Here is a 19,196-nt window from a genome sequence, read left to right as displayed (position 1 = left end):
CCTGTTTTTCTTCCCCCAAACTCTTTGGTACTAGTCAGAATTTGTTTTAAAGACTAATTATATAATTTGGGGGTCTGCAGGAACTAATTATCACTTTTACATTCCAGGAGCACATTAAGCTCTTTTATCCTTAAATACAGACATATAATTAAGTTCCAAAGTCACATATTCATTCGTTTCCGTGAACATTTTACTAACCTGTCACCTTGTGCCCCAGCGAAGGGCTGGGGATTCAACACAAGCAGCAGCTACACACAGCACGTCAGATGCCAAGACTGCTGGGTTTGCATGCACAGGGTGCGAGCGTATAACTTAGCTCTCTGGGGGTGGCACACGGCAAATGAAAACTTTCTGCGGAGAGAAGAAAACATGACTCTGGTGGAAGGGGCGGAAAAGAGAGAAAAATGAGGGTAAATGGGGAGATGCAGTATTTTCGGCGGGGGAGGGGCGCAGGATTCTATTTCACAGGACATTTTTTACTACCAGAGCACAACTGGCTGGGGCAACCATGCCATCACCGAAAACAACACCTGGGATACGCGTTCTTTCCCGGATAACGGATTTACCTGTCAGCACTTTAAAGCCCGCCCTCGCCGGGTATCCGGCAACTGGGGCCCGACGACTGCGGTCCAGGAACGTCCCACCCCGGCACCCGGAACCTCACGCCCACTCACTCTCCGCTCCGGATCCGGCAGAGGTGGGCGAGGGCGCGGCCGTGCTGCCTCTCCCGGGCGCGCCGGGTCTCCTCTGCTCTTTCTGGGGTCTGACAGACTCTGTCTCTCCACAAACTCAGCGCAGCAAAGCGAAAGTACCACCGAGAGAAATGGTAGTGCCAGACGCTCCGCCTCCTTCCACTCCCGCCAATCACCGGGTTGCTGCCGCTCTCGGCCAATCAGACGCGGCTGTTCCGAGCGCGCGCCGCCTCCCCCCCAGGGCTACTGCTCTGCCAACCCGCTGGGTCTTTCCTTAGAATTTGGGGAGGGCCCCCATCTGGAAGAGGTGAAGCTCAGCTCTGTGTTGCAAGTTGCGGGTTATGTTTACACATGTTTTAGAGAACAACTAAAAGGAAGTTATGTGTTTGCAGAGGCCCATACTTGCAGATCCTTATATCAGCCCCAAACCTGAGAATTCGAGGCAGAGGACACAGGTGGAGACGTTGTCATTCTAGATGCTCGGCTTAGCAGCTGACCTCCATGTTGCTAAACCCAGAGGACGCTTTTCTGTCCTCACCTTACTTGACCACTCAGAAACCTGCGCAGTTGACACCTCCACCCTTTAACACTTCTTCCTGGGCCATGATGCCGACACACTTTGCTTGCTTCTTCCTACCTCCCTGCTATCCTTTCTCCATCCTCTGCTCCTCTGCCACCAAACCGTTCAATGTTAAGTGTGGTCAGTGTCCGGATCTTGGTCTACTTTACCTACAGTTCTCAGGCTGTCCTGTGATGACCTCATCCACAGCTTCAATGTCCTTCTAGATATGTAGAACTTCTACACGGGTACCCTGTCCACACGTCTCCTCTGAGCTCCACACCCACGAGTACAGCCTACACTTGACTCTCCACTTGGATGTCTGGTAAGCTCTAAAAACTAGTTGTGTTCAGAACCAACTCATCATCTTTCTCCTGAAACCTGCCCTTTTTCTAGAACTGGTGCATGCCAGAAAACTAGGAGCCACCTTTGACATTGCCTTCTCACCCCCACCAGTCCTCAAGCCTTGTTGATGCTTCCACCTAAATATTTCTCAAGTCTCATCGCTTCTTGCCATCTCCCACACCATCCCTCCTTTTCTCTCATTTGGATCCTCACAGTAGATTCCCCAAATGGCTGCCTCACTTCAGTTCTTTTTTTTCTTTTTTTTTTGTTTGCGGTACGCAGGCCTCTCACTGTTGTGGCCTCTTCCGTTGAGGAGCACAGGCTCCGGACGCGCAGGCTCAGCGGCCATGGCTCACGGGCCCAGCCGCTCCGCGGCATGTGGGATCTTCCCGGACCGAGGCACGAACCCGTGTCCTCTGCATCAGCAGGTGGACTCTCAACCACTGCGCCACCAGGGAAGCCCTCACTTCAGTTCTTAACTCCCGTTTAGTCCATATTCCCTACAGCAGTTTGAGTGGTTTGTTTGTCTTTTAATTGCAAAGCAGATCATGTGTTTGCCAACCTGAAAATCCTCTGATGGCTTTTCTTATAAAATCCAAATTTCTTAATGTAACCCATAAAGCCCTGGTTTCCCCATCACTTTCTTTAACCCCATCTTGTGCCACTCTTTCCTTACTTCAGCATTTTTGTTCTTCCAATAAGACAAGCTCTTTCCACACACTCAGGGCCTTCTCACCAGTAGTTATCCATCTGGAAAGCCCCTTGAGCCAATGTCCCCCTCCCCCAAGTTCTTTGCGGGCTAACTCATCTTTTATGTCTTAGCTAAAATCTAAGCTTAAATATCACTTCCCCAGGTAGGCATCTCTGAGGCCAGCCTTGACTAGGTCTTGGAATGCGTGCACAGAAAATCAATTGGTTCCTCTAAGTAGGTGGGACTTGAATCAAGCCTAGAATAATAAGGCAACTTTGGGTAGGAAAAGGCTCTAAATAATTTCCCAGAGGTATGCTTATATGTGTATCTATTATAGTTTTTTCCCTTCTCACATCTATATGCTCCTTCCTCTTGTCACATATTCACCCTCACAAAGCCGGTACTGATAGCAATGACCCTTGGTACCAAAGTAGCAGCCTTCTGTGAAAAAAGATGCCAGGACACCAAAAAAAGTCCTTCCCCTTCTACTCACTCCCTGTACTAAGGGCCCAGACAATGTCTGAGATAAGCTCTATGAAAGGTAGATAATATATTAAACATATTTTTTTCTGGTACTGTAAAATTTGCACAGAGACTAGCTTCAGTATTGACAGGGAAATTAAATAATCTTAACAGCTGCAAATAGGATGTCTCTCGTTGGCTCTCCACATTCTGATTGTCATCAGGTTCTGTGGATGCTTCCTTCCCTAATGCCTTTATCTGCCTTAGTTTTCCCATCATTGATAATACCCCACTGTAGGCCTTCATCAGTTCAGAACTGGAATGCTACAGTAGATGCCAGTTACACTACCTTTTTCTGTCCCTTCCCCCTCGACTGTATTTGCCACATTAAATTCTCTGAACCACCTTATTTATGTAGTCATTCCCTGCTCAAAAGTCTTGACAACTCTCATTGCATTTATGATAAACACAAACTTTGCCTGCTAGTCTGGACCCTCTACAGGATGTCCCTAACATGTTCCGGGGTGGTGAGTTATTTCTTATAATTTTCTTTACTTTTCTTCTTCTTTTTTTTTTTTAATGTCTATTATGAGCAGCATTACATTCGTAGACCAAACACCATTACGAGCACCTTTTTTAGTCCTGTGCTTTCAGAAGAGCAGCCCAGGCCCGCCCAGGATGAGGTACACTCGGGGAGGTGCAGTCTGTCAGGCTGTTTGATAAGTTTCCAAAATGGCTGGCCCCGCTCGTGGCGGGAGGGACGCGGCTGCTCAGAAGAGCCGCCCCACGTGTTTTCGGGGAAATAGTCTGGGAGCGAGAAGTAGCAGGATTGACAAGAAACCGAAAAGCGAAAGTAGAGATGGAGGGAGCAGTACGCAGGCGCGGGCCCGGGACTTTCCTGCTGACCGCTCGCCCATCCGCGGTTCCCTCCGGCAGCCTCCGCGAGGGCGGGATCCTCACGCTCGCCCGAGCTCGGCGTAGCTGCCCGGCGCCCTCCCTACCCGAGTCTGAGAATAGTGGCCCTGAACACGATGAAAGGCAGCGGCGGGGGCCTGGATGCCTCTTAACTTTGGAGGGAGGACTGGGGACGTTTTCTAATTGCTTAATGTGCTGGAAACCTTTCTCATTCTCTTCCATCTTTTCTTTCTTCCCGTAGCCTGGAGACGTCCCTTTTTTTCCCCTCAGTTCTGTATCTACACAATCTGCACGCATGCTAACTCAGATCTCATTAGTTTTTCTAGTTCTGACCCTCACCCAGCTGGCCTGACTGCCCTTAATCCAGAGATAAGAGTGGAAGGTTGGCTGTTTCTTCGGCTGTCTTTTTCTAGATCTGCAGACGGGACTTTTCTCCTTTTTCTGGCGTCTTTTCGTCGCTCCCACTTCCCACCCCCAATCCCCACCTTCTCGCTCATGGTGATTATACCAGAGGGAGTGGGGAAGAAGTATAATGGAGAAGAATAATTTAGTAACCGGACCATGATTCTGAAAGTTTGGCAGGACCAGAGAAAATCGTTTTGGCCCCGCTTGCTATGTGTGTTATTTACTGAATGGTTCTAGGATGCATGGACAGCGTTTCTTTGGGCTCTGCTCAACCATTCTGTAAAAGGCTCTATCTACTTAAGGTGACCTGGGGACCAACCTAAGACCTCCAGTGTGTGATGGGGCCCACCTTACTGGACCACAGCTTCTGGCCTCATGACAGTGAGCACCAGTCCCCAGGGCTGCAAGGGCATGTCACATAATTCCCAGAATGCAAAGGGGCATCTACTTTCCCGTTAGGAGAGGACAGGACGCGCTATATAATTTGCAGGCCCAATGCAAAATGAAAACAGGAGACCCCTTATTCAAACTTATTAAGAATTTCAAGAAGGCAAAGGCAGAGCACTAAACCAAGTGTGGAGCCTCTGACTGTTCTGCCCTTTGTAGATGCACACATTGCACACCCATGAGGTCCCTAGTAGGGGAATTGGAGGGAGGGGAGAGTTCTTCTATAGAAACCTTGTTACATGTTTACTTAAAACAAATGAAAACTTAGATATAATGAAGAAACAAATTATAACACCACTCCTTCCTAAAGCATTTGCAATAAAATCCAGAGCCTTCCACTCTCCCAGCAGAGCCCTACACCATCTGATCTTGTCTCCCTCTCCTACACATCTTGTCCCACTCTCTCCATGCTCTTCTACACTCCCCACCCTGTGGACTCTTTCTGTTCCTCAAGTACCCCCAGCTTTTACCTGCCTGGGTTCTATGCATGTGTACGCTGTTCCTTTAGGATGCTGTGTCCCCAGCTGTGGCATGGACTTGCTTCTTCTCATTCTTTAGGTCTCAGCTCAAATGTCATCTCCTCAGAGAGACCTTCAATGACCATTTCTTCCAGTTACTCTATGTCACATTTATATTCTTCATACCACTTACTAAATCTGTCCTTTATTATGTGCTTGTCTGTTTTCATCTCTCCTCACAACAGGAGGAACTTTGTGCTGTGTTACAGCCTGTCTCATCTCAGGTTCCACGAGAGAATTAAGCCTAATGCCCTGGGCATCTGTGTATTAATTACCTGCTCTCCTGTTTATCTAGAATGGCACTATGTACCATCCTTGGGAGAAGTGAGAAAATAGTCAAGCAAATCACTTTCTGTGTTTTGTGGTTCAGATAGGAAACCCCGGTTGAAAAAGGCAATGCCTGATACATAGTCTCAAAAATAGTTTTGAATGAATAACCCTGGGATAAGGAATCAGAGGTCAAATCAGCCATTCAGACCTCAGCACAGGCTCTAGCCTATTGAGCTAGAATTGAGGGGGAGGACGATTAAGAACAGGTGTATTCCAAAAAACTTCGGTGAGAGCACCATTCCTCCACACCCCTCCAACCTTTCCCCCATCTCCACCCTGTCTGGAGGGCCTCTAGGGTTCTTTCTATCTGCAGCAGCCTGTGAGACACCTCAGTGGATGACTGTCCAGCCTAAGTAAGAGAGAGCTGTGTGGGACTTTTACCAGGGGTGGGAGTAATAAAGGCAATGAGTTTAATCACGGGGAATTAAGGGGAAATTTCAGGAGCACTTGATTCATCTGTGGTTGGACAGATGCCTGGGATGCTAGGCACACATGAGATACCTAAATTAAAGGGAAGTTAGAGCTAACGGACAGTCTAATTCCAGAGCATTTCTATAGTGTTTGGATGTCATGAGTAAGGTGAAGTAGAGGAAACGTCTTATGGTTTTTGAGCAATAGCAAGTGTGTTTTGGTTAATCAGTTTGAAGTAAAATATCGGGGACTGTTCCACAATTTTAGAGTTTGGAGGGTTATAAAAGGAATTTTAGCCTTGTCTTGCAGGCAGATCAAGGAGCAAAGGAAAGAAAGGAACTAACTACTGTCCTGTATGGCCTTTAGTTCCAACACTAAATCATTAACTAGTATTTATTAAGAGGCAGACTGTGCTAGATTTTAGGGATATAACTGTGAACAAGGGCTTCTTTGTCCCTGTACATAGAGTTTGCTTAGAGTCTAATGAAGACAGATGATACGCATTTATAACCAAGGTGATAAGAATGGTGCTGGGTAATGTAGAGGATATGGAGGAGGCATGATGTGACCTGAGCCCTACACATGTGCGTGTGTGTGTGTGTGTGTGTGTGTGTGTGTATGTGTTGGGCAGGAAGGCTTTCCAGAGCCTGAAGGATGTGTGAATGTTATTGAGGTGAGAGGGTAGGTGGGCTGGGGTTGGAGACCTGAGAGGATACAGCAGAGGGAGGCGAGAGTGGGCCTGGGCCGTGAAAGAAACTAAAAGTAGTTCAGTCTTGTGTATATTCTGGAAGAAGAGACGCTATTGTTGGGGAGAAGTGTTGAGAAATGAGTTGAAGACTAAATAATATATGACTTTGGAAAGATCTGTTGAGAATTAGAGTCTTCATCCAGAGGTGGGATTCTTAACTATTTTTTGTGCCATGGACCCCTTCGGCAGTTTGATGAACCTATGAGCTCTTTCAAAGATTAATTTTTTTGTTGAATAAAATAAAATGCATAAGATTAAATAGGAAACCAATTACATTGAAATACAGAGATCAAAATAGTAAAACCAACTTTGTGATAGAGTAATATAAGTGCTTCTTTATTAATGGCATTAAGTAAGATCTAGCAGTGGGTCGGATGAATGCAATTTCAAAGTCGTGCTTAGCATAAGCAATATTTTGAGATAAGTGTAACAACTGCAATGTGACAAAAATGTGGTGTGGTTTACGGTTTGTTACCTTTATTCCTAATTGAAGGAAACTCTAAGTTTCAGTTAGAAGTTTGTGAAAATAAAGCTTTAACTTCTGCCATTCAAACTCATGACTCTCCAGAATTCTGTCCACATACCCCAGCTAAGAAGTGCCAATCCACAGCACCATGAGCCCTTTGAAGATTTTAAGCAGGGAGTAAAATGATCCTATTTATTTTAAATAGAGCCTTCTGTCTGCATAAGAGGCCACATGGAATAGTTTGCTGTATTTACTCTAAGGATATTGTGGAGAATGTCCTTCATCATGCTTTCAGAGTGTCCTCTTTGTGAGGACTCTGGTGGAAATGTTCTATGTCTTACAGTGGTGGTTACACAACAGTATGGGTTTGTTGGAAAAGGATGAATTTTATTATGTGTAAATTATGCTTCAATAAGCCAGACTTTTAGAAGTGCAGTCAAATCAATCAATGTTCACGGTCAACTTGAGAAAAAGGAAAACCTGTCTGTCAGAAATTGGAATGTGTGCACAGCGAGACCAGTTGGCCCAGTTCGGACTATAATTTCCTGCTGTTGGAACACAGCACTAGGATGTTTTGACCCCTAATTCTCTTCCTGCTACTGCAGGGAGTACATGGGCCTCCTGAACCATTTGAGGTACAGAAAACTCCCTCAGTTTTGCCACAAGTATCCTCCCTGTTCCTGGTTCTTTGGGGAGCCTTCCTTGTTACCTTATGACTTTGAGGAAATCCACTGGCAGCTGCCTTCTTTCACCACTTATTCCAGATAAAGACATTGATATTCAGTACAATTGGTCAAAGTGAGTCTTTACGTTAAAAAGAATTTGAAAAGGAATTAGCAAAATGGGCATCTGTGGTTGGTCTTGGATGGATGGAGGGAGAAGTGAAAAGGTGATTAATATTTTGAAAATAAATTTCCATTTTGCTTCATTAAATGCTGCTTATTTGCTATTAGTTGGCAGAAAAAAAATATTCTGGGGTAGGATTTGGTGGAAATGTGGTCTAAATTCCCTTCCCATCGTATTTCCATCTCATGCAGCACACCTTATCCTGATCTAAACAGGTATCCCCAAGAATCTCCTGACAAAATCCCATTACCTCCACAAAGATGGTTTCTGGAATGCAAGACTCACACCGCTGGAAATAACTCTTTACCCTGGGATCAAGAACTTGATTTTGATTTTCTGAATCTAAATAAAAAATAGCCGCTTACTGAACTCTTACTCTTACTGAGGCCTCTGCCTCTATTATAGGGAGTAAACTACAAATGTCCTTGTACTGTCTACCTCCAAATAACAAAGATGGCTGTGATCACATATATGAAACCTTGACATTCTTCTGTCAGGCTCTATATTTACAAGCTTTTCAAAATTCTTCTGAAATAAGTGAGAGTCCATCATACTTTTAATATTTTCCAGGGAATAAAAAGCTTCTGCAGGATTTCCCTGGTGGCACAGTGGCTAAGAATCCGCCTGCCAATGCAGGGGACATGGGTTCGAGCCCTGGTCCAGGAAATCCCACATGCTGTGGAGCAACTAAGCCCGTGCACCACAACTACTGAGCCCACATGCCTAGAGCCCGTGCTCTGCAACAAGAGAAGCCACCGCAGTGAGAAGCCCGCACACCTGGACAAAAAGCAGCCCCCACTTGACGCAACTAGAGAAAACCCATGTGCAACGAAGACCCAACACAGCCAAAAATAAAAAATAAAAAAAGGCTTCTGCAACATTTTTTGGTATCTAAATCCAATTGTTTATGAGTATTTGCTGGGAGGAAATTACCTCCTTAAACCAAGTTTAAAATTATTGCTTCTGCTGCCAATTCATATATTTGAATTTCAAGAAAATTGGGCTGATGGAGAGAAGTGGAGACTGGGAAAATGCACCTTGAGTTAGCCTGTGGTCCTACATTGAACAGACACCTTCACCAAAAGAATACTGTCAAGCGCTTGCAAAGGAGTAAGGGAATTGGCCTTGGGACAGCTGCAGAGTTTGTCCCATAGGAACAATCTAGGATCATGTGGGTGGGTATAAAGGATGAGATGGATAGGATGGAATCTCTCTAAGGGAGAAGGCAGGTTACATTAAAAGCTTTTTTTTTTTTTCTTTGAAATCTTTTCCATCAAACATTAGCTTCTCCTTGTTTGACCTACCTGGAAGATGGGAAATGGATTAAAGAAGTTAGTGAGGAACACCTCACAGGGGACTGCCATCTCTGACTCTGCAGTCAGGGCTTACCTTGGACACCAGCCTCAGGACATTTTGTGGCTGGTCATGGCAGATGCCTCAGCATCATGACTTCCTCACCTGGCTCAGCAGCTTCTCTAGGGCCTGGAGACATGGAGAGCTCCCCAGGGCTTGGGCACTGACAGGTCCCACACTATTACTAAGGGCAGCAGCTGTTCAATGGCACCACTAAGCATTCAGTCCGGGCAAAGGAAGGATCAAAGTAGACCTGCAGCTCATATACATGCATTGCCATTCGGTAAACCACCTCCCCTCCTGCATCACCAGGGATGGAACTTCTCATCCTAAATTCCTTTCCCCTGGCTCAGGTTGGATTCATGGGACCAGAGACTCTTAGAGCTGGAAAGGACCATAGCCCACCTAGCCTAACCTCTTCTAGAGAGGAAGAACACACAAGCCAGGGATCAAATCACTCACCCAAGGCCAGTGTTGTTATCTTCCTCCAGGTCCTCATTTCATGAGATTTTTACCCATGTGTCTGCTTTTAGCGCGGTTTGCCTGAGGTACCACCAGGAATGACTCTGGATCTCTCTCCCTAATAGGAGAGGTGTCCCTGGCCGTGGTACCAGCAGCTGTGAATTCTGAAGTTAGGACAATGTTGACATAACAACCAAGAGGCTTCCTAATTCACCCCTGGACACACACCGTGTGAATTGCTGCTGTTAATGCCCTGTCATTACTTCCATCTTGAATCTAGTGTGATGACTCTTACTTGCTAGAACTCAGGACATTAGCTTATTAGGCTTTTCCATCAGGCCATCCTGATGGTTTTTGAGTAATGTACGTGTGACTTTGTTATTTTTGACCTGTTGTGAAATCTTAACACTTAAACCTGCTAGAGCCAAAATCATAAGTAACACAAGAGAAACAGAATCAGAAATGAAACAAATACATACAAATGAGTCTTTTGTTAATATTATATTAACATTGGTTTCTTAAAGTGTTTTATCTGAAGCTTTGGTTTTTAGCATTTCAATCATGACATTCCCATTTGGGTGTGTCATACCAGTGAGAGGAAAGCTTCGAACTTAACCATTCCCTGGAAATCGGTATATACAAAGCTGAAGAAACAAGATGTGATTGTTGGCAAAGATCAGTCTTTAAACTTTTTCATTTGCTTCCTTCTTTTGGGTGTCAAGAGCTTATCGTGTCATTCAGCAGAATAGGGAGACTTCATCTAAAATTGGAAAATGAAAATGACCTTTGAGCAAACTCTTGTTTTGCAAGTAAGTCACCATTTCTTAGGTAAACATTCTCTTGTCTACTAAATACATACTTTACTTCATAATCTTTCTACCCATTAACTACTAAGTACAGTACTTACAAAAGTAACTAAGGTTGATCAATCTAAAATAAAACACAACTTTAAAATAAATAAAAACGATTTTAAGGAGGCCTATTCATCCCATGAAAACGTAATGAAGAAATGGGTGTAAAATGTAGCAAAAGTCCTCTTACAACTAAATGATTTAAGGACAATTAACATTGGAATAAGTTTTTCTATCCCTGGAAATCTTCAAGAGAAGGACTAAAAACCACTTGATTTCCAGCCAGACACTAATCTCTTGGAGCTCAGGGTCCCTCCAAGAATCTATTATTCTGATGTACATGCATCCTAATGTAATTGGGGTTTTGAACTGTTTGACAATATTGGGGAATAATACTAGATAGAATGCATCCTAAAGCACATAGTAGCATATAAGATTATGACTCAGTTCTCAAAGGAGTATTATTATACTGCTCTTGATTGTTGTTCATATACTACTTGAAGAAGCTCCCAGGATAGGACCAATAATCAAGAAAAATTGGAATTTGTGGTGCTTGAATTGCTAAAATAAAATATTAAACTAGACTTGCATATAATGACATATAAGTATTGTCTGCTACAGTGGGGAGAGTGGTGGAGATTGGTGGGGCTGATGGTGGAAGTAGGGATGAAGTGTACTTGAGTAGGAGGATACAGAGATATTTTGCCCTTGGATGGCTTTTGATGCAAAGACCTCAAAGCGGTTCAAGTCAGTGTAGGTATCTGCTTCCAATGCCCCTAACATCAGCAACACGCAGGACCATACAGACGTACACCCCTAGTGTTATGCTCATGGATTTGTTCCAACAAATGTGTTTTCTCACTGCAGATCTTCACCCCTCGTTGATTCACACACCACCTTCGCTTCCTCAGAAATGCCCTTGACAGCAATGGAAAGAAAGGGGACATACCGCAGTTTCAATTGTTGTGGGACTCAGGTTTTCTCTCAGCACTGCGTACACACTTGGTGACATGGGAAGAAGGTCTGTTGGAGAATGTGTCTCCGTTGAATCACTTCGGCTTAAAGAGATGACAGGGTAAATATGGAAAGGGATTAAAAATAATAGCTTGTAGTGACTTACTGTGTTAGGAACTGTTAGGGCTCAGGGCAGGCCACTCCAAAATGTGCCTCAGTGGCATATCGATTATTTTGAATTAAATGACTTAAGTTACTTAAGAAAGAACCAACGCAGGAGGGACACTCTGACCCTCCTCTTTGCCTCCCCGAAAGCAGGAAATAAATCTCTTCCGTGAGAGGCGCCCTCCTTGCATCTGGAGGTGGAAGAACATCCTTCTTGCCAGAGACAGGGGATTCATTCGGGGCTGAGAAGCCTGTACAAATGAACCTTGTTACTTCTTTAATTTAATACCTCAGGTCCAAACTCTGTTTAGATTCTTCACGACTTAAGCACCCAAAGCCTAAGTATCTTTTTCCTGTCGATTCCTCACAAATTTATTGACCTTTTGCCCAAAAAAGAATAAAAGCTGCCTGTTTTGGCCATTTCTTCAGTCATTTCTATGAGACTTCTATGCACACGACTTAAAATTTGTTCCTTTTATCCTGTTAATCTACCTTGTGTCAATTTTATTATTAGTCCAGCCATAAGAACTGGAAGGGATAGAGGGGGAAATTTCCATCTCCCCAACAGAACTCATTTCTAGGACTTCATCTATTTGTGACACTGAGATGCCTAATTCATCATTTGAAATCAGAGCCTTCAGCCTGCTATGGAATATAAGGCATATAAAAGGGCAACTTTAGAATTCCTTTGTGATGGGCTTCGTGGTGCATCCTGAAGACTAGCTTTATGTGTTAAAGGTAATGGGACATTGAGCATTAAAATGCTTTATTCTCCGTTATATGTACCCTGCTCTACTCTTAAATTTCCAGCTTTTTTTGGATAAGTTCAATAAGAACTATTTTACATGTGACTAAGATTACTTACATTGTTGAGATGGGGATAAATACAGAAGGGACATAACCTTTGTCTCCCCTTTCTGTTGGTCTTGAAACTGGAAAAGAAAGGTATGTTGGGGGAAAATGTTATTATTATTGATAAAATTAGAAAAAAAAGTCTAAAAAAGTATAAGTGATACTAAAAAGAAGAGATAATACAATTGTCTAGTGATTCACAAATTTTTTTAGTTGAATAGATGAAACAGCATTTTAGATGAGCATAAAATGTGCAAGAAGAGAGAAACAAATCTCTTGGCAGGCCTAACCTGACTTTACATATTAATGCTCTAAACTGTGTGAGAAAAATTGGGAATCAACTATATTACCTGTCTTCCATGTTACATTTAAGTTTAATTATAAGGACAGATTTATTCATGGATTGGGGATTTATAGTAACGCAATTCTTTTCATTAAAACTGACACCAATCATAATCTTATAATTACACAAAGTTTTGAGGCACAGACATCAGTGTTACTAAAAGCACTGCTGCGCTGTAGTAACAGTCATGTGCAAACCTCACCTTGGAAACCCCCCCAGATTTCTCTGGTATACTACGTTGAACTTGTGTGTGATCCAATAGTAAGGACCAACTGTAATTTTTCAGCTGTAATTTGTTGCATTGACACTTGTTATTTCATTCAGTCAGATGTAGAAACACTTAAAAGCCACAGGTTTTTGTGGTGGTGGTTGTCTTTTGTTTGCTTCAGAGGGGGATGAAGGAGGGTGGCAGCAAGTCACCACCTGTGAGTGACAGCTGTACGATATTCCACATGATGATGCTCGTGTATTTAGTTGCTACAGATGAAATATTGTAATGGATTGTATATACTTCGATTTAAAGAAACAGAATAGTGAACTTATATTACAATTCTATAGCTATTTCATGAATGTTCTTTTCATGTATTCAACAAATATTTACCAAATACCTGTTTTGGCCAGGTATCATTTTAGACCCTTAGGATACAACAGAAAAGGCAGGTATGTCAAGACTTGTTACTGATAGGCTGCGAGGAAGGGTATGAAGCACAGACCCCCTTGTCCCCTCCCTGGTAAATGAACAATACTTTCTGAGTTGTGAGACTACAGTAAGTAAAAAATATAAAGCTTATCAACCCTGAGCTTCTTTTGTAAAAAACAGCCTTGCCTAACTTTTAACAGCTTTCTAATCATTACCTCCTCTTTCTTTTCCTCTCCCCAGGCGTAGAGGTGAAGTTGGTGCCACTCCTATTAGAAAGGAGAAAACCGAAACTCTACCAGTGGCTGAGAGGCTCCCATGGCCATGGTGAAGTCCGTCTACAGCTACCGATTACTAAGTGCTCTGCTAGCTGGACAGCCCCAGCTGTTCCTTTTCGGGAACTGCTGACACACCACTTCATTTCTAAGGCTTTGACCTCCACATACCTCATAGATCTTATAACGATAAAAGTCAACATAAAGGGAAGAACTTCATTTACTTTACTCCAATCTGAGATTATTTTCCAAAATCTTAAGAAGCAAAGCAAACGGAAAGAACCTAACCTTCACATGGCTGGCAGCTGTAGTGTTTACCGAAGGCTTTGTCTTTGGGAATATCAGGATAGAGGTACTTCAGAGGGTTTTCAGGAATGTTTTCAGCCATAATAACCTTGTAGTCTCGAAGGATGTCAGCAAATGGCAGAGCAGACAACCGGCCTTTGTTGTAGGGCTCTACAGAGTGGAATCTCACTTCTCCTGGAAAAAGAGAAAACAGAGAGAATATTCAGGTTCCTGCAGGCATTCTTTGTGGCCATTCTTCCTACCCACATTATGTTCATGTCACTTGTTGTAAAACAATGCCAGCCCTTCTCTGCATGTGGACAGTACAGATTGCCACGTGATACAGGACACCCACATAGGCTGTGAGAAATTCATGCTACCCTCCTCTGAAACAACTGTAACAACTAATATTCAGGCCCACTGAACACATAAAAGACAGAACAGCAAGCCACACACTTCTGAAGATGGAAAGACCAGTAACCAAACACAATACTAATTTCACATGAATAAATAATAGTGAGCATGTACCATTTTCAGAATGGTCCACCCAGGTGAAAGTTATTCCTCCAAGGTGGCTTTCACTGAATCTTAACAAAAAGGTTCCCGGCATTTTATCCTTTAGCAAGAGTCGTTCCTTCTCTTTGCTAACAAACCCCATGACATACCTAAAAATAGAACATGCATAGTTTTATCTGATCAAAGACTATAATTTATTGCATTTGCATTTATTGCTTTCACAAAGAACAGACCTGAATTTGTTGTGATATAATCAAAAGTCAGTAGTGCCTGAAATACTCTTATACAGATTAAAGTAAATATTAATACTCTATAAAGTGTGAGAAACTGCAACTACTTTCCACACTATGACACTAGATATGCTTAAAAAGGAAAGAAAAGAAAAAGGGACTACTATAAATAATGCAGTTATGAACATTGGGGTGATGTGTCTTTTCAAATTAGAGTTTTTATCTTTTCTGGATATATGCCCAGGAGTGGGATTGCTGGATCATATGGTAACTCTTTTTTTTTTAAAGAACCTCTGTACTGTTCTCCATAGTGGCTGCACCAATTTACATTCCTACCAATAGTGTACAAGGGTTCCCGTTTCTCCACACCCTCTCCAGCATTTATTATTAATGTTCATAGCAGCCCTATTTACAACAGGCAAGGTATGGAAGCAACCTAAGTGTCCATCAACTGATAATTGGCTTAAGAAGATGTAGTATATATACACAATGGAAGCTTAGCCATTAAAAAGAATGAAATATTGCCATTTGCAGCAACATAGATGGACCTAGAGGATATCATACTAAGTGAAGTCAGACAAAGACAAATATTATATGATATCACTAATATGTGGAATCTAAAAAATAATACGAATGAATTTATTTACAAAACAGAAACAGACTCTCAGACATAGAAAACAAACTAATGGTTACCAAAGGGGAATGGGGGTTGGAGGGAGGGATAAATTAGGATTTTACCAAAGGGGAATGGGGGCTGGAGGGAGGGATAAATTAGGATTTATGTTGGGATTAACATATACACACTACTGTATATAAAATAGATAACCAACAAGGACCTACTGTATAGCACAGGAAACTATACGCAATGCTTTTTAATAACCTATAAGGTAAAAGGATCTAAAAAGGAATATATATATACACATATATATGTATGTATAACTGAATCACTGTGCTGTATACCTGAAACTAACACAATATTGTAAATCAACTATACTTCAATGTTTTTAAAAAGGCAAAAAAATTGACAGCATAAAAATAAGAACCTAATGAGTTCATATAGAAAATATAGGCTATAACTCACCCATCAATCCAAAGGGGAAGAATGTGTTTCTTAATTAGGTCTAATATTGCTTCAAGCCATGTCCAAAAGGTAAATGATTTACCAGGTAAGTGCTCCTATTGGAATAAACAAACATGTTAGGACAATGATTATTTCAATAGTAATGTTAGTATGGTAATTCAAGTTCCTTTTTTCAATGAAATATTTCCTTTAAATGAAAAAACAGTTTCGAGTTTCTTCTTAAAATAACCTTATCCAGGAAATCCTCGAAATCCCAAATTATAATATGGAGGCTTAAAAAGGAATACTAAAAAAAATCTAAATGATGCTACCCCTCCCCCTGTTTGTACCTTGCAGAACTTGGCCCACGTGAGATGACCATCACTGTAGCTAGACTGGACTAAAATGAAAGAAAAGAATGAGATTTTTATTAAACAATTAGACTCCTCAATTTGGTGCTCAATTTAGATCTCTCCCCCCGACCACTGCTAAGCATTTCCTAAGCACCTGCTATGGGTTTACAGTGTATTTAATGCTAGAAACAGTAACAATAAAAGATATCATGAAATTTTTTTATCTAGGAAAGAATTCTTTTCAATGGAGGAGCTAAAGATAGCCTTAGGAAGTGGGTGGGTGTCTAGAACAAGACCTCCATGAATGGATAGGATATAAATTGTCAGAGGAGAAGGAAGAGGCCACTCCAGTAGCAAGAATAATGTAGGATGAGGTGTAGTAGATATGAACACAGCTTATATAGGAGAAAGTAAGTGCAGCCTAATGTTGGTAAATAAACATTATAAAATAAATTTGTGAAAGCCAGAATGCCAGAAGTCTTGAATATTGTCATGAAAAGAATGAACTAGTGATCCACTTGGCAATAAGGAACCACTGACTGTTTTGATCCAGCACAATGAAAAAAGAGGTTCTATCTAAAATTTAAGGAAATTATGAGAAAAATTTGATGAAGACCCGAAAGGATATGGCTGCTATCTATACTGTATATATTTAAAAGGTTTATTCACTCATTAACAAATATTTATTGAATGCCTACTATTGTGGTTTATGAATTAAATAAGGATCAAAAAGGATATTTACATTAAGTAAATTTTGTAATATTTCCTATTTATTTAAACACTAATTGATCGGATAGTAAGTACAAGGGCGACCCAGCATCACTTGTAAGTCAAATTTAACCAAATCACACACGATTCTACTACTGCTGCTCAAATTCATCTTTGGCTCTACTTTAACTAGAAATGTATACAAATTCAATTTTAACTCTTTTCTTGGTGCCAAATGTGTTCACTCCATACTTGTCAAAATATACACATCTTTTAAAATTCTTTTATAAAAAGTTTACACTGTAGTCACTACATGGAGCACCAGTGACTATTTTGCAAACTTTAGAAATATCAGTCAAAACGGAAATTTTCTCGATATGAAGAATTAAGTATTACCTGGATAGTTTTAAATTTATAATAAATTTCCTGATCCTGGGATCAGCTGTTTTCCAGTTGGTTAATGACCATTGCAATATTAATATGAAGATCAAGGCACCATTAAGGCTTCACAGTACATTCAGTGGAAATGGCATAAGAACACCCTGGAGGCTGGAGTGTGGAGTGGAAAGGAAGGGGCTTTAGAACTGGACAGCCCTGGCCTGCATCTTGGCTCTAGTATGTACTAGCTGTGGCAAGTCACTTAACCTCTGAACTTAAGTATCCCCATGTATAAAATGGATAGAATGAAGAATTATCCTCAATATTCTGCCTTAAGGAAATTTTGTGAGAAAGATACTATAGCATTTAGCCCTATGCCCAGCGATGTAGTAGGCACTCAATAAATTGTGATGATCATTATTATTATTAATAGTAATATCACCCTCATTCTTTAGAACGGTTGAGTACCAAAAACAGGGGCAAGTCCTCCACATCTACCAGATCTTACCTGTAAGTTTTTCGACCAGCATATTGAGTTGATCTGAGTTCAGGCCTCGGCCAACATATGATGAAAACTGCCAGCTCATCACTTCCAGGAGTTGACTCAAAGTGGCAGATGGAGGGTTATTAAAGAAAACCAAGTTCTGAAACAGAGTTGTAGTGATGATTATATGTATTAATCACATTGAACACACTGTAGTTCAACACATAGGATTCCTGATTTAAACTCCTTAGGCCAGCCTAAGTTAATAGTACAGAACTATTGTCTCATCTCTATTGTGCTTTTATAGTAAGACTGATTTTGCCTTTTCCTAAAGAGTCCCTTGTTCTTTGAGTCTAATATAATATATGGCTCTATCTTATCCTTGAAAGAATCACTGTGTAGCTCTTTAACTTTCCCTAGACTATAGTCTATCAACCAACTCATACAAGTACTGAACACTGTTCAACAAGTTAGACAAATACTCTCTTCTGAAATAATATTAATCTTAAACAAGACCTATATCATGTTATTTAATTGGTTTATCATGGATTGGTACAAGTTATACCTTGACCAGACAAAGCATCCCAAAGCACAAAGACAGTTAAGTCCCAGGCTAAGGAAGGGGACCCTACAATATGAATCATAATTAACCTGGGACTCCTGTTTTATGGATAGGACTATAGTCTTTTCTTATTTTGCTCTAGACAAGAGGATCTTTGGTATGATCAACTGCAAGTAAGATTGTTTGTACCAGAAAATGGGTCAACAGTGGTGGAACAGAAGGCTTCACCTCAGATTACTGGAAAGCAGAAGGTGTTAAAGCCGAGAAAGATGTTTTAAGAAAGGAAGGGTGGGGGGAGGAATTAAGAAATCCATTGCAGTATGGGGAGAAGGCCTTTGGCGAACCTGAACTAAGCTGGGCAGCAAGAAAAGGAACCAATTCAAGAGACTTCAGAAGGTGGCAATAAAAGAGGACACAGCATCCAAGAAGGAGTGAGAAATAGGTAGGAGAGGAATGGAGAGAAAGAATTTCTAGAGGGGCAGTTTTCCTTGAACCTAAGGATTATGTCTGGACAAATGACCAAAAAGCATAGAACATAATCAAGGTCTAGGAGCTTAGGTTTTGAAGCAGAATAGAGTTAGGAAGAGAAACCAGAGTTCCTTGTTCTGCTGAACTCTGTATGTAGGCTGTGCATTTATGTGTTAGGAGCTGTATATGAAATACATCTCCAGATTCCTCATCCAAGACTAGAGCAGAATCTGAGACGGTTAGTGTGACAACTTTGGTGGCTTTCTTATAGAAGAAGGATGCTGAAGAAAGCTAAGTGTAGCAGCACTGCACTCTGAGGCTGGAGGACAGAGCATCCCATCTTCCTTCCTACATCCTGGAATTGGATGAAGAGCTCCAAATGTGTAGCTCCTAATGGGGAATGACATTAAATCTCAGAAGTGTTG

General features: G+C 41.7%; 2 protein-coding genes across 4 annotated transcripts in view; both read right to left on the bottom strand.

Annotated features, from left to right (window-relative positions):
* Positions 1-825, bottom strand: part of STAT1 (signal transducer and activator of transcription 1) — a 43,468-nt gene extending 42,643 nt beyond the window's left edge. For 2 of the 3 annotated variants that reach the window (XM_022567268.3, XM_089915975.1), the window contains exons 1-2: positions 567-825; positions 199-351 (exon numbers count right to left, since the gene is read on the bottom strand). The gene's annotated coding sequence lies outside the window, so the exon portion shown is untranslated. The remainder of the gene's footprint in view (positions 1-198; positions 352-566) is intronic. The other variant, XM_022567269.3, reaches the window with a different exon arrangement.
* A 9,311-nt stretch (positions 826-10,136) lies between these two features.
* Positions 10,137-19,196, bottom strand: part of STAT4 (signal transducer and activator of transcription 4) — a 91,784-nt gene continuing 82,724 nt past the window's right edge. The window contains exons 17-24 of the mRNA XM_022567280.2: positions 17,766-17,901; positions 16,169-16,218; positions 15,840-15,934; positions 14,541-14,677; positions 14,016-14,207; positions 12,486-12,552; positions 11,451-11,559; positions 10,137-10,410 (exon numbers count right to left, since the gene is read on the bottom strand). Of these exons, the coding sequence (XP_022422988.1) occupies positions 10,384-10,410; positions 11,451-11,559; positions 12,486-12,552; positions 14,016-14,207; positions 14,541-14,677; positions 15,840-15,934; positions 16,169-16,218; positions 17,766-17,901 (813 nt within the window). The 3' untranslated portion in view covers positions 10,137-10,383. The remainder of the gene's footprint in view (positions 10,411-11,450; positions 11,560-12,485; positions 12,553-14,015; positions 14,208-14,540; positions 14,678-15,839; positions 15,935-16,168; positions 16,219-17,765; positions 17,902-19,196) is intronic.

This window comes from Delphinapterus leucas, chromosome 8 (genome assembly GCF_059928025.1).
Source record: "Delphinapterus leucas isolate spDelLeu-1000000601 "Yukka" chromosome 8, BTC_Dleu_Yukka2, whole genome shotgun sequence".
In the NCBI taxonomy this organism is placed as follows: Eukaryota; Metazoa; Chordata; class Mammalia; order Artiodactyla; family Monodontidae; genus Delphinapterus; species Delphinapterus leucas.
This window is presented reverse-complemented; position numbering and strand designations above follow the sequence as displayed.